Here is a 14,478-nt window from a genome sequence, read left to right as displayed (position 1 = left end):
CACACATACACACATTTGGGGCCAATGGATTTCATGACTTGACCATTTGCCCCCCCCCCTCCAACAAAAGCATCTTGATCATTGTGTCCTGCTCCTATAAACAATGTTCTAAACTATTTTCCCATTTTTCTGAAAATAATTTTCAGTGGAATCTGCTAGATCTTGCAGCTTTCATTGAAATGGCAAAAGCAACATTGCAGTAACACCTTGCAAGCTCAACCCTTTTCACGTGTACATGACATTAGGACTGTCATCAGGTTCATCATTCTGATTCATGCACATGCATACATGCATGCATACATACACATACATGTACATAAACCCTCCCTCACAAGATATATTGCTGTTCTTAAGTACTTTACATAGTTAACAGTGGGCATTTTAATAATGCATTATAATACTGATCTAAAATATACAGTGCAGTATCTCATTATTGATTAATATTATTTCTCCAGTTTCTTGACCAAGTTAATTAACCATAATTGTACACAAGTCAGAATATAAGTTACAGTATTAGGCAGGAAGGCCAGTTTTCTGGAAAGGATGTATTTTCCTTCATGCTCCAAATTAAGGACCTCAAAATCATTTAATGAGCATATGGATTAAAATAGTTCTAAAACTTATTGTGATGATTTATGATTTTGTTTAATTTTATTTTTTGCTGCTTTCCCCTAGGAATAGAATGGCAACAGTGGTCAGAGGAAGCTTCAATAGTCTTCCGAAACCATGTGGAGCAGAAACCTCTAGTGGCCCAGGTGGAAAAGATTATTGAAGGGACTAATCAATGGGATCGCAAAGTAATTGTGTATTTGGTGGACACATCAGTACCAGAGAAAGATATATGGATTCATGACATTATGAATCAATTGTAATGGAGATTGCAAAGGCGATTTAAAACTTTAAAATACTTATAACTTTAGCAAAATATATATAAAATATAAATATTAAAAGAACTATCACTTAAATCAGTTTGCTTCTGAATGATTTTGAACTGTTCAGTGTATGTGTATCTATCTATCTATCTATCTATCTACTTCTGTTAACTTCTTAGAACAATTTATCTTTGCTTCAAATTAAAAATTGTCCGAAGTTGGCCTTGTAGTTAGAAATAGACTTTTCCCAATCTTTAAATAAGTTAAACTTTTATTTACTGTAGCTGGTGCAATTCAGTTAGATTGCATTGGTTGAAAACCAGATTATTAATCATAATCCATTCTGTTGGTAGATTTTTCTACAAGTGTATCTTGAATTATAGTATGTGTCACTAAACCTAGGCATGCCACAAATATACTTGACTGCTAATGTAATTATGGGCATGTCAATGCATCATATGTTTTCTTGCACTATTTATTATTTAAATGCAGACCAAAAGTGTGTGTGTGTATAGCAGCCTGTATAGCATATATATCCATAACTTTCATTACTTTTGCATGTGATAGTTCTATTCTTAAAAATACAATTTACCCATATACATATTCACATGCAATACACACACACACACGTTTTTACACGACACACTGATTTCTGTAATATCTGTTAGTACTCATATGCTAATTAAAGAATCCTGTATCATAACTGCATCATATGTAGAATTCAATAGGCTAGGCATAGAATTCAATTGAACATGAGCCCTTGCTTTGAGATCCAATATACAAACCTTTTTGACATGTTTTTTTTTAAATAATTTGTGCCTTTAACCCATTAAATAGAAAATGAAGTTCTTGCAGCTATTACTGGGTTTGTATACTGGGCTACTGAAACCTCCATGCCAGCCAGTACTAGCCCATTCTAGGTACAGGTGCATATTTATTAATATTTTTGTATTGTCCTTTTATTGCATTTCCAAAATCATTTACAAATAATGTTCCACGGTTATGAGACTGTAAAGCACAAAACCCGTGAGATCCTTTTTTAGGGTTGAAATCCATCCTGTTTGGGGGTATGTTAACACAAAAGGGTAGGATGACATTAGCTTTCAAGTAATGCTCAGACACATTTTGAGGACAGTTCCTGTTAGGGAGATACTTTCCTCTTTACAAGGCTGCTGTTAAAATCATTGGGTGAGCATCTGAGGTTAGATTGCCATATGATGGAATTTTGCTTCAAAGCATCAAGGCAAGTCCAGCAGTCAGTCTGATATAGCAATTAAGGCATCAGGCTACAAATTGGGAAACACTAAATTCTTATTTTGGCCCAAAGCAAGCTGAGTGAGTTTGGGCCAGTCCCCCTCTCACAAGGCTAGGAAGCAGACAATGAATGGCAAGATTTACCTGGGCAGTCAACAGGGATTAAAAATGATTCAAAGGCACACACAGCTGAAGTCTATAGAAACTATTAAAATGTAATCTTAGGCAATTTTAATTTTCTCACTAATGATTTATAGTGCTTTCTAGTATCATCCAACCATTGCAACCACAACTGTCACCGGGGCAGCCTTTACAATGGATGCACAGCACAAGCACCATCACCTTGTTAAATGCTATTCCCCACTGCTGACCAACTTTTACATGACTTAAGTAGAAAATTATAGTAACATTAAATATGCTGCTTCTAACCTGTTGCAAGATAACAGCTGATAAAGCCTATCAGATTTTGCACACTTCAAGTTTACATTTAATTGGTCTAGGAATAAAGGAGAAAAAAATACCACTTTACCACTATTAACTGCACAATTTAATCTGGTTCAAATTAAGGCAGTGTGAAAACATGGCAAGGGAAAAAAAAACTTTACACAAATTTGTCAGTGGGGGAGGGCCCCAGTTGGGGGGGGGGGACCCCGTATTTTTACTCCCAGTAAAGAAGTGTGTGCCAAATAATACGGCTTAACACCACGAATAATTCATTTTATTTCAAAAATCCCAGGAGCAGCTAAGGAATCCTTACTATTTAATTTAGAATTTAAATGACCGCCCTTTTATTGTCACCAGCCCTCACAGATTACAATCTTGAGAGCATAGGATCTGGGCCCGTAATGTGCTGATGGGAAGTGCATGTTTTTAAAAGAGGGCAAGAGTGGCGCTGGACGAAATACGCGAAAGTGGTTTCATTCCTGGTCGCCCAGCAGGCTAGGACCCCAATCTATTTAGGGCCACGCAGGGACCGCCTGGTACAGTATATTTTGGCCGCCCGTTCTGGAATCGCTCTTCTAATCACAGCGACTCTTGGCTGTCGTCTCTCCTCCGCACGCACGACGCGGACGCTTAGAGCGCCGGCAACGAAGAGCCCCCTCAGCCAAGGCTGCAGACGAAGCCTGGGGACGGGGGGCGGGGGTGTCAGCCTTCCCTCCGCAGTCCTCAGCCCCATGAGTGACAGTGGCGCTGGGAGGGGAAAGGAATCCCCCCCACCCCGCCGTCTGCTTTCTGCGCAACGTTTAAGAGCTCCTCTGCGGGGGACGCGTCTCGCAACCGCCGGCGTGCGCCCTCTTCCACAAAGCCCACCGCCTGCAGCGGCAACAGGTATATATAAGCGGTCGAGCGGGCAGGGTTGAGGGTGCCCAAGCTTTGGTGCCCCTCGAATTGGGACCCCACTTCTCAGTATCTCAAGGAACCCCGGCGTCAGCCGCTCAAGCCATATGTGGCCAAAGCGTTCCTCTGCCACCAAATGGGGACCGGCGTAGGCGCGTCGCCTATAAATAGCCGCTGCTTCTGCTCTCGCTGCTGTTTGGGTTTGTTTGTTTGTTTGTTTGTTTGTTTGTTTTGTTGGGGTGAAACTGGGAAGGACAGAGCGAGGGGGGGAGGCATGGCAAAAAGGAGATTCTATTTCCCCCTGACAGAGCGGGAAGTTTCTATTCTCACAGGTTGCAGGGGAGTGGGGGGGAGGGGATGGAAGCAGTGGCCTCTCTGCCTCATAGCCCTGGCGGGGAGGGTGGGTGCCCATGGAGGCGGCTGCAGCCTAGAAAAGTGTCTGTTAGGTTGTTGCCTGGAAATAAAGCTGGTGAAATGTCCTCCCCCCCACCCCCCAAGGGTTGTAATGATGGGGAAGGGGGAGAAGGAGAGAAAGCTTTGCTTGTTGTAAAGCTCAAGGCACCTGCTGTTTAAAAGGACAAGGCACCAGCAGGAAGGTTGCCAAGATTTGGGGTCCTTCCGCTGATACTGCACAACACAAGCAAAGGGAATGCTTCTAACAGGTGATCTACCTCTAACGATATATTTAGCTAACACAGGTAGTCCTCAACTTTCAACCACAATTAAACCCAAAATTTATATTGCTAAGTGAGACATTTGTTAAGTGAGTTGCCCCATTTACGAACTTTTTTTTGTCACATTTACTAAGTGAATCACCGCAGTGGTTAAGTTAGTAACACAGTTGTTAAGTGAATCTGGCTTCCCCGTTGACTGTGCCCGTCAGAAAGTTGCAAAAGGGGATCACATGATTCCAGGAGACTGCAGTAAGTCATAAATATAAGTCAGTTGCAAAGCATCTGAATTTTGATCCTCTGACCATGAGAATGCTACAATGGTCATAAGTGTGAAAACGATCATAAGTCACTTGTCAGTGCCATTGTAACTTCAAACGGTCACTAACTCTTGTAAGTCGACTACCTGTAGTATCTCACCGACATATAGAATGGACATTGACTTGATTAGGCTAGTCATTGCATCTCACCATAACTAGGTAGGTAGTCCTTGACTTATAATACAATTGAGCCCAAAATTTCTATTGCTAAGTGAGACAGTTGTTAAGTGAGTTTTGCCCCATTTTACAGCCTTTCTTGTCAAAATTGTTAAATGAATCACTGTGGTTGTTTAGTAACATGATTGTTAAGTGGCTTCCCCACTGACTTTGCTGTTCAGAAAGTCACAAAAGGCGATCACATGACCCCAGGACATTGCAACTATCATAAATATGAGACAGTTGCCAAGCACTCAAATTTTGATCATGTGATTGTGAGGATGCTGCAACGGTCATTAAGCGTGAAAAATGATCATAAGTCACTCTTTTTGGTCCCTTTATAAATTTGAACAATCGCTAAATGATGATTGTAAGTCGAGGATTACCTGTATGTCAGAATGTGATGGGTGGGTGGGATTTAAAGGTATAAGTAATCTGTTGCTGACTGGGGAATTCTGCATATAGAGGTCTTCCCAAATTTGAAAAACAATGTTGTATACCATATTGAGCTGTTCGGAGGAAAGGCAGAATATGAATTATAACGAATACAGAAACCAATAATAGCAACTATGAATACTTTGAAAAACAAACTCAGAACTTCTGGTGCATCCTAGATAATACATACTACACTAACTTTTAGTGACCGTTTCTTATCAGCTGCTTTCAACTAAAACTAGGGCTAAAAAATGTTAAGGAATTACGCCCTGTGAGTCACCGGGGCGGAGAACACATTTGGGCCTCCAAATGTTATCTTGACTCTCCTTATTGAGTCTGCTTTGAAGAATAAGATAATGATTGTGCATATCTATATTATAAGTGAGCGGGAGAAGTATTGTTTGATGAAAGGCATTCCTTTTTATTCTTTACCCAGGACTATAATGTTGTTTTTTCTGGGGTTGTCACTTACTGTATTATATAAAATAGAACAGGGCAAAATTAAAGGTAGCTTTCCTGTTTGCCCTGTTCTATTTTACATAATACAGTAAGTGACAATCCCAGAAACTGAGTCATAAAATGTGACTTGTGGATGGTTGCCATGCTGCAAGACGGAATGTTGCAAGAGGAAACCTGCTGGCAAGCTTAAGTAATCGGATTTATAAGACCTGTTCTTGCACATTTACAGCAACTTTGGTTCCCTTTTATGTTTTTTCAGCTCCAGCTTGATTAGTGAAAAGTAGCATTTTTTTTAAACAATAGATTAGATTGTTGCTAAAACAAAGGCTCAAAAAAACCCCCCGATGGTTCTAGCAAATGTTCCGTATACATGACTAAACATATAAGTAAGTCTGTAAGTAGGAGCTAGGAAATATTCATCTATTGAATTGTTGTGTATCAGGCTGCTGTTAACAACGCAGGAATAGCTTTTCTTTTTTAAGGTAATAACTTATCCATGGGATGCAGCTTGGGCCTTAAAATAAAGGAAGAAGAACGTTAAATCTTTTGTGAATTTAGGATGATATAGATTGTATTGTATTTCAACTACCATATGAAAATCTTTTTTTTTTACTAACGGTTCTGTGCGCATGGCTTGATGGGCGTGGTGTTGTTTTGTGGGCATGGCTTGGTGGGAGTGGCAGGGGAAGGATACTGCAAAATCTCCATTCCCACCCCACTCTGGGACCAGCCAGAAGCAGCATTTGCCGATTCTCCGATCTACTCAACATTTCCGCTACCACTTTTCTGAACTACTAAAAATTTCCGTTACCGGTTCTTCGAACTACTCAAAATTTCCGCTACCGGTTCTCCAGAACCTGCTGAATTTCACCTCTGTATGAAGGAGGTTTTCTCTGGACAGAAGAGGAATAGGAATATTTTCAATTTCTCCTGTGTGCTGCTTGGGGAATCCAAGTATGGGTTAACTTTGTCCATTAGCCTAGAGACTGAGTTATGCAAATGTTGACCACGCCTCCTCTGACTGGATGGGTCAGTTTTTTAACTCAGTCCAGCCAGAAGAGACGTATATCAATTTTCTCCAGACTAATTGACAAAATTCTACCTATTTTTGGATTCAACAAGCTGTTGGAGGCACTTTAAGGAAGTTTTTGCAGGACTAAAAGGGAGAGGCGGCAGTTCGCTGCCTGCCCAGACCTTCTGGAGCTCTTACAGCGCCCGGGCAGGTATTCGCAGGCTCGTGGGGGCTATTGCAATTGGAGCTCAGCAGCCGTTGTTGCCGGCGTGAGTTCGCTTCGCTGCCGCTTGCCGCCTTGCCGTTCGTGCTTTGGGCTGTTTCTCCGTCCGCGCTGCCTGCCTTGGAATTGAGTTGCCTTGCGAGGTGTGCTTTTTTCCGGCAAATTGACCGCCCGCTGTTCGTTCTTGGAGAACGCGAGCCCCGCTGAAGCCCAGAGCAGAGAGCCTGGGCAAGGCATTGTTGGCTGCTGCCTAATTCAAATTTTGCGCCTCGGTTGCTGTCGCCATTTTGGGACCGTTTGTTCATGCGCGCTTGCAGGCAGCCAAAAGAAGGCGTCGCGAGTCTTCGCGCCCAAAGGGAGCGACTGCGTCATCGGTCCTCCCACTTCCCTCACTTCAGCTTGGCTGATTTAGTGAGAGGATCATTTTACACAGCTCCTGCTTGCCAGGCGGCCCGCTCTGTTGCTAGTAAAACTTCTGCTTCAGTGCGGTTGAGTTTTTTCACTATCTACTATAGAATGGCTGACCAATCCACCTCAGGAGGTATTGTAGAGCCCTCTACCGATGCCCAACATTCTGGCCAGGCGGGGGTTAGCTCGAGGCCCGGCAGGGCCGCTTCCAGAGCCCGCAGCCAAAGGCCCAAGACAGCGACTAAGGCTGCTGGGAAGGGTAGCAATTCCCCCCCCCTCATATTATTGTCTCAGCGTGCTTCACCAGCTCCAGTACCGCAGCTGGTCTCCGGATCGTCCCCTGCCCCAAGTTTCTGATTCTGGGGAGGCAGGGTTGGGGGCCCAGTTTCCTCTGGTAATTGGGTGGCCTATAAATCCATTAAATACAAATACAAAATACAATACAATTTCGGAGGCCCCTGTGGTCTCGGCCTATGCAATGCCACGTGCTGGGCCTTCTGCCACCTTTACACCTACTGCTGCAGGCCTGAGGCCTGTGGAAGGCCAGGACCTGGGCCAGGATCTTTACCAGCTGATTTCTGCAGCGATCTCCAGGGGGGTGGATGCTGAACTGCATTGTAGAAATCAGGCTCCTGGGGTTACCAGTGCCCAGGGTTGGCCTATTCCCCAGGCCCCACAAGTGGATCTTCTGGATCTCCAGGAAGCCCTTCCTCACCTCTCCCCTCAGTCTATAGCGAGGATTCGGCCTTGGTGGAGGAAGGGGAGGTGATAGACAGGGATTTCTCTGATGATGAAGGTCTGATTTTCGATCAACCTAACTCCTCTGGGTTATTTCGTCCCACACTGTTTAAGTCCTTATTATATAAAGCTAAGGCCACTACCCACATGGGTGAGACGGCCTCTAAGGATAGCACTGCTGTAGGCCTGGATGCAACTGAGCACCTCTTTGCTGAGCAGGTCTCACTGCAGGAGGTTATTCCTTCTCCCAAACTTTGGGTGGAGCACATATCGGGCGATTCCAATACTCAGGCGGACTGGCTGAGCAGAGCCACAGTGGACCAAGCGGAGTGGCAACTCCACCCCGACCCCTTCCAAGAGCTCTCTCGCCGGTTCGGCCATCCCGAAGTGGACCTGTTTGTGCAGCCTCACAACACGCAACTACCACGCTTCTACTCCAGGTACGTGACACCCGGGGCGGAGAGAGTGGATGCCCTGTGCAGCCCGTGGCCGGCCGGCCTCCTTTACGCCTTTCCACCACTACCGATCTTCCCGCTGGTCATCCAAAAGATCCTGATGGAGCAAGCAGAGGTCCTCTTGGTGGCTCCGATGTGGTCCTGGTGTTCCTGGTACGCAGACCTTGTGCACCTGTCGATCTCATGTCCGTGGAGGATTCTGGACAACCAGATCCAGCTCAACCAGGGAGCTCTCATCCATCCGAACCCCCAGCTGCTGCAGTTAGTCGTGTGGCACGTGAGCGGGCTATTCTGACCGGACTACACTACTCAAGTAAGGTCATTGACACTATTAAAGTGGCCTGTCGCCCCTCTATTACTCGTATCTACGAGGCCACCTGGCAGGCCTTCTGCAGGTGGTGCCGTTGCGCCGGGGCCGACCGTCTCAAGGCGTTGGTGCCCCAAGTCTTGGACTTTTTGCAATCGGGACTTGACAAGGGTTTAGCACCCAACACACTTCGCAGGCAGGTTGCGGCCTTGGCCACGGTGATTGGGGGCGGCCAGGGTCGTTCATTGTCTCAACACTCTCGAGTCAAATCCTTTTTGAAAGGTGCGGCTAACCTCAGACCTCAGACTGTGCATCGTTACCCTACTTGGGACTTGACCTTAGTACTCAAGGCTCGGGGGGTGGAGCCTGCCGCCGTCGGGAGCTCAACGAAGCTCCTGCCAGGACTCTGGTTCGTATATCTTATAAGATCTATAGATATCTCCCCTTTCTGGCAGAAAGGGGCAGGGAGAAGGTCAGTCGTTAGGATCTCTTTGTAATTCATAGCTTTTTTTTTTTGCTGTGAATGGAGAAGAGGTTCAACATTAGCTGAGCCTTTACTCCGGCCAGTTTTCCGCGCTGCCTTTTTTGCAGCCTAGGCAGATTGCCCCCCCCCAGGACAAAGTTAAGCTATTTAAAAGTCAATCCGGGCGGGGACCATTCCTGAGGAATTTCTTTTATTACTATCTAAAATACCAGCTTCAATTTCGCAAAAGGCTCCCTTCCTTTTTTAGCTGCGTCACAAGATGGCGATCTTGTAGTTTTTGTGTTTGATGTGACGTACTTAGCCAGCCCTACCCTCCTGAAGGCTTCTCTGTACTAATTGCTAAAAGATTAACTGAGGGGAGCAGAGACTTTGATTTTTGGCTCGCTTGATTGCTTGTCTTTTATTTCTACTTTGGAATGGCTCCCAAATCTAAACAGAAGCACTTCCTTAATAACATATCTCTAAAAACTGCTATGAAGCCGCTACCCTTGCCTCCCACACCCTCCACGGGAGATTTGTTAACACAAGAATTTCTTCTCAAAACGCTTAATGACTTCAGACAGGAAATTAATCAACTGATATCGGATTTATATGATCAATTTGATGCTAAAATTGCTCAGGCAAAGAAGGATATGATCGGAGTAATGGCAGTCATGACAGATTATATTGCTGAAGCGGAGGACAAATTGGAACTTTTGGAAGAAACTAACCTTAATTTGATATCCAAAATTCAAACGTTACAACAGGAAATGGAAAATGCTCAAAAACAACTTGTCATGATAGATTATAATAAGACTGCCTTTGCAATAAGGGTTAGAGGACTGCGTGAAAACCAACAGGAGAATTTGAAACAGATCTTCTTTGAGGCTTTCAGCCGCTTGGTGGGAAGTCCGGGATTTAACTTTGATTGGCAGATTCAAAGAATTTACCGCCAGAATTCCTGGGTAGCAAAACAGCGACAGCTTCCGAGGGACATAATAATATACTTTACCACAAGGGAATCCAGAAATGAGATAATACAGAGGCTTTACAGCAAGAGGTTGAGAATTGACGGACAGGACTTGATTGTTTTTAAAGAGATACCATTTCAAATATTAAGAACAAGGAAAGAGTACGCTTTCTTAACCGAAGAACTCAGAAATTCTCAGATTCCATACAAATGGGAAGTCCCAGCTGGTATTACAGTTATATTTGGCAACCAAAAACACCGCATTAACTCTGTCTGTGAAGCCCGAGAATTTTACTACGAGACCCTGAAGGCGGGACTTCCTGATTCATCCGGACCTGGAGAGAGACAAGGAGAAGGAGAAGACAAACAGCGAGACACGTGGCTACAAGGCGGAGGGTGTTGCTTTCCTCTTCCGGAAGGGCAGAAGACTAAAGAATAAAGACTAAGCGATGTTCTTAAAGCTTTATGATTTCCGTCTGGGATAAAATGGAAAAGTGGTATATTGATGATGAGACATGGAGACTGAAAGAAGCGTTGCTGATTGTGGACACATATTGTATATAAGATTTGTCTGAATTCTAACTCAAATTGCGCATGAATTATTTTCTTAGGCGAGGAGAGCGGAGATTGCGATCTTTTTGAGTTGTGGTCTGGGACGAACGGAGTTGGGAGGCGCGTGGGAGAGGGAAGGGTAGCGAAAGCTTAATTAGACTACTTGGGGCTAGAATGCAAGCTGATATTTGTTTGAGTTGCTATTTCAATATAAGGTCAAGAAAGATTGGTCGGAGAGTCTTCAGGAAAGTGGAGTAAATATGGGAGGAGCAATGGACGTGGATAAAATATATATATGGACATGGATAAAGGCAGGGTGGAAGGTAAAAAATTTACATGTGGAGGTGGGTAAGGATAGAAAGGGAGGTGTTGGAAATGAAAAATGAAAGAAGTACTTGAGTTTAATGGTTTTATAGAAAGGTTTGGATATTCGGATAAAAAAGAGAGAAATTAAAGGTTTGAATAGATAGACAAAGCAATGAGACTTTTAGTTGGGGAATCCTAATTGATCAACTTACCTGGCTCTAATACAGTTTGAAACCCTGCAAGTAGTAAAATAATCGAAATTTGGAATGAGCTACATTGTTTAAGATTTACAGATAATGGGAAGCTGTGTTAACGTAGTGGGTTTACTGACCCTTCTCTGTTTCCCCTTTCTTTTTAGGTGTGTGTGTATTTTTTTATTATTCTCTTTTTTTTTTTTTTTTGGCTTTTCTTTTCTTTTCTTTTTTTAATTTTAAAGTTAGCTGGCCTTATTATACTCAAATGCTTGTTAAAGAATTATGCCGGGTATGGGACCTGCGAAGCCGTAAGGGGGTTAGGGAGGGGGGATTATAGGGGGGAGGGGGGAGGGTGGAATTACAGTTTCAATTCTTAGAACAATAAGAATTCACTTGTATACTGCGGCTCGTTTTCCTTTTTTTTTTCTTTTTCTCTTTTATTTTTTTTTAAAAAAAACAAAAAACAAACTGATGGATACACCAAAGCGAGGAGAAGAGGGAAAGAGGAGGGAGAAGTAAAGAGGGAGTGAGAGGGAATGTAAGGAGGGTGAGATGGAGGGAGGGGGAGATGTCTGAGGGGGAAGGGAAGTAGAAGAGGGGAATGCTGGAGGGGTGAAATGAAAGTTGGAGGGGGAGAAGAGAGGGTGTATGGGGGATTGAAGTGTTATGTTGGGGGTTTTTTTTTTTCTTTTTTTCTTTTTTTCTCTTTGTTTTTTTTGTTACGCACAGTATATAAGTGATTGTATAAAATGAAAATGAAAATGAAATAAAGGCTCTTATGGCCTCTCCATTCGATCCTATTACATCGATCAGCCTTCGGTTGCTGACTCTTAAGACTGTGTTTTTGGTAGCTACTACATTGGCCAGAAGGGTGTCCGAATTGGCAGCGTTGTCAATTCAAGCGGACCTCTGCATATTCCATCCCAACAGAGTTGTCCTCCGCTTGGACCCAGCCATCCTGCCAAAAATCAACACGCTATTCCATAGGGCTCAGGAGCTCGTCCTTCTGGATTTCTGCCCCAACCCTTCCCATCTGCAGGAATGCCAGTGGCACTACCTGGATGTGCGCAGGACTCTTTGACGCTATGTGAAGCGCACTGCATCCTTCAGACGGTCGGAAGCGCTTTTTGTATCCTTTCAGCCATCATCCATGGGGCAGAAGGTGTCTTCCCATACCATCAGCTGATGGCTGAAGGCATGCATCGCTCTTGCTTATGACAGCCAATTCCGACCAGCTCCCAGGCGCATCACCCCTCACTCTACTAGGAGTGTGGCACCACGGCAGCCTGGGCCACACAAGCCTCAGTGGAGATTTGCAGAGTGGCTACCTGGTCGTCACTGTCACCATTCATCAGACACTACAAGATTGACGTATATGCCTCGGCTGAGGCCTCCTTTGGGTGGTGAGTTTTGCAATGGGTGCTTCCCTCTACAGGGGACCCTGGCCAGCCTAGCTCCCGCCCTGACTCTTAATTGCTTTGGCATGTCCCATGCTTGGATTCCCCAAGCAGCACACAGGAGAACAACCATTGACTTACCTGAACGGTCCTTCTATGTGTGCTGCGAGGGAAATCCAAACCCGCCCGCAGCTTCGGCTGGCCAGGGCTATCTTAAGACTCTGACTCTATGACCCTCCTTATCTGACTACTGACTTGACTTTACTCTGGACATGACTTAAGGCTTGTTTGGCTATGACCATTATTGACATTGGTACACATCATTAAATGGCTGACTTCATACAAAACTGACCCATCCAGTCAGAGGAGGCATGGTCAACATTTGCATAACTCAATCTCTAGGCTAATGGACAAAGTTAACCCATGCTTGGATTCCCCTCGCAGCACACATAGAAGGATCGTTCAGGTAAGTCAACAGTTGATTTACATCATTGGAGAACACTAATCAACTTTAAGATGTGTGGACTCCAACTTCATGGTTGGCTGAGGAATTCTGGGAGTTACTGAGACTGAGAAACACTGACACAGATAGTCCTTGATTTACAACACTTCATTTAGTGACTGTTCAAAGTTACAATGGCACTGAAAAAGTGACTTATGACCATTTTGCACACTTATGACCATCGCAGCATCCCCATGGTTTTATGATTTACATTTGGATACTTGACAACTGGTTCATATGTATGATGGTTGCTGTATCCCAAAGTCATGTGATCATCTTTCACAAACTTCTGACAAGCAAAGTCAATAGGAAAGCCAGATTCACTTAACAACCGTGTTACTGCAGTGAGTCACTTAATAAATATGACAAGAAAAGCAATATAAATTCTGGGCTCAATTGTGGTCATAAATTGAGGACTACCTGTATATCCAATTCTGAGAGTGGGGCAGATAAAGAGGGGCCTTAGAGAGGGGCCCATAAAGAAATATGAAATATAAACAAACAAATAAGTTCCTTTTCCAGTGCAGTTTTGCAACTATAGCATATGATGGTTAGCTTTCCTCCACTTGAATACTGCCAGCAAAGAAGGGCACATCAACCAGTTCCCACTTGAGTATTAATAAACATTAAATAATTTAAGATTAATAATCTGCCTTCCTAATTACAGTTCTCATATGCTCTACTTGGGACAGACAATCTTGTTCTTCAGTTTTGTTTGTATAAGCATGGTATCTGTAGGAGCTTGCAGGTTTTGTCTTTTTGTCCTTTTTCCCTCTTGAGCTCTTCAATCTCTTACTTCTCTTTTTTTGGGTTGTGCTAACCCTTCAATCCCATCTTTAGTCATAATTGCCAAAATGTGTCGCAGAACTTCCTGTACAATATAGTATCAGGTAAAAAATACACCTGCAGCGGAATTCCTAAAATTGGACTAACATTTATATTTAACAAGATATTAAGTTTGCTATTGCCAATTGTCAAGCCAAAAAGATCGGATATATGTTCTAAGTAGGAAATCACATATTTTAATTCATTGATGCATTCGAAGAACTGCATTCCACAGCTAAATGTTTTGTCTTTTTGGTGACTTCAGGACAGTTTTTGATACCTGGGGACTCCATGGAAAAGACCCTGCAGTTTTTTTTCGGCACAGTTTCAGAAGTGTTTGCCATTGCCTGCTTCCTAGGTTTGAGAGAGTGTGACTAGCCTAAAGTCATCCAGCTGGATTTGTGTCAAAGCTAGAACTCACAATCTGGTTTTTATTCTGATTCCTTTACAATTATACCAAACTGAACTATCCTTAAGGATATCATATTTCCCCTGGAAACAGGTAGTCCTCATTCAACATGCACTTACTCATTCAGAGACAAAAGTTACAATGGCAGTGAAGGTGAGGTATTTATGGTGGGCTCTCATAGTTGCAGCTGTCACAGCATCCCCATAATCATG

The 14,478-nt window shown here is 43.6% G+C and overlaps 2 protein-coding genes across 6 annotated transcripts in view; both read left to right on the top strand.

The window, feature by feature from the left end:
• The window catches only part of TDRD7 (tudor domain containing 7), a 35,257-nt gene extending 34,292 nt beyond the window's left edge, over window positions 1-965 (top strand). For all 4 annotated transcript variants that reach the window (XM_032213480.1, XM_032213482.1, XM_032213478.1 and 1 more), the window contains exon 17: window positions 676-965. In XM_032213480.1, coding sequence (XP_032069371.1) covers window positions 676-872 — 197 coding nt within the window. In that variant the 3' untranslated portion in view covers window positions 873-965. The remainder of the gene's footprint in view (window positions 1-675) is intronic.
• A 2,060-nt stretch (window positions 966-3,025) lies between these two features.
• TMOD1 (tropomodulin 1) overlaps window positions 3,026-14,478 on the top strand; it is a 41,436-nt gene continuing 29,983 nt past the window's right edge. For both annotated transcript variants that reach the window (XM_032213174.1, XM_032213175.1), the window contains exon 1: window positions 3,026-3,455. The gene's annotated coding sequence lies outside the window, so the exon portion shown is untranslated. The remainder of the gene's footprint in view (window positions 3,456-14,478) is intronic.

The sequence above is a fragment of the Thamnophis elegans genome, chromosome 3 (genome assembly GCF_009769535.1).
Source record: "Thamnophis elegans isolate rThaEle1 chromosome 3, rThaEle1.pri, whole genome shotgun sequence".
NCBI classification, from domain to species: domain Eukaryota; kingdom Metazoa; phylum Chordata; class Lepidosauria; order Squamata; family Colubridae; genus Thamnophis; species Thamnophis elegans.
Note: the sequence above shows the minus strand (reverse complement) of the source record. Positions and strands in the feature narration are given on the sequence as shown.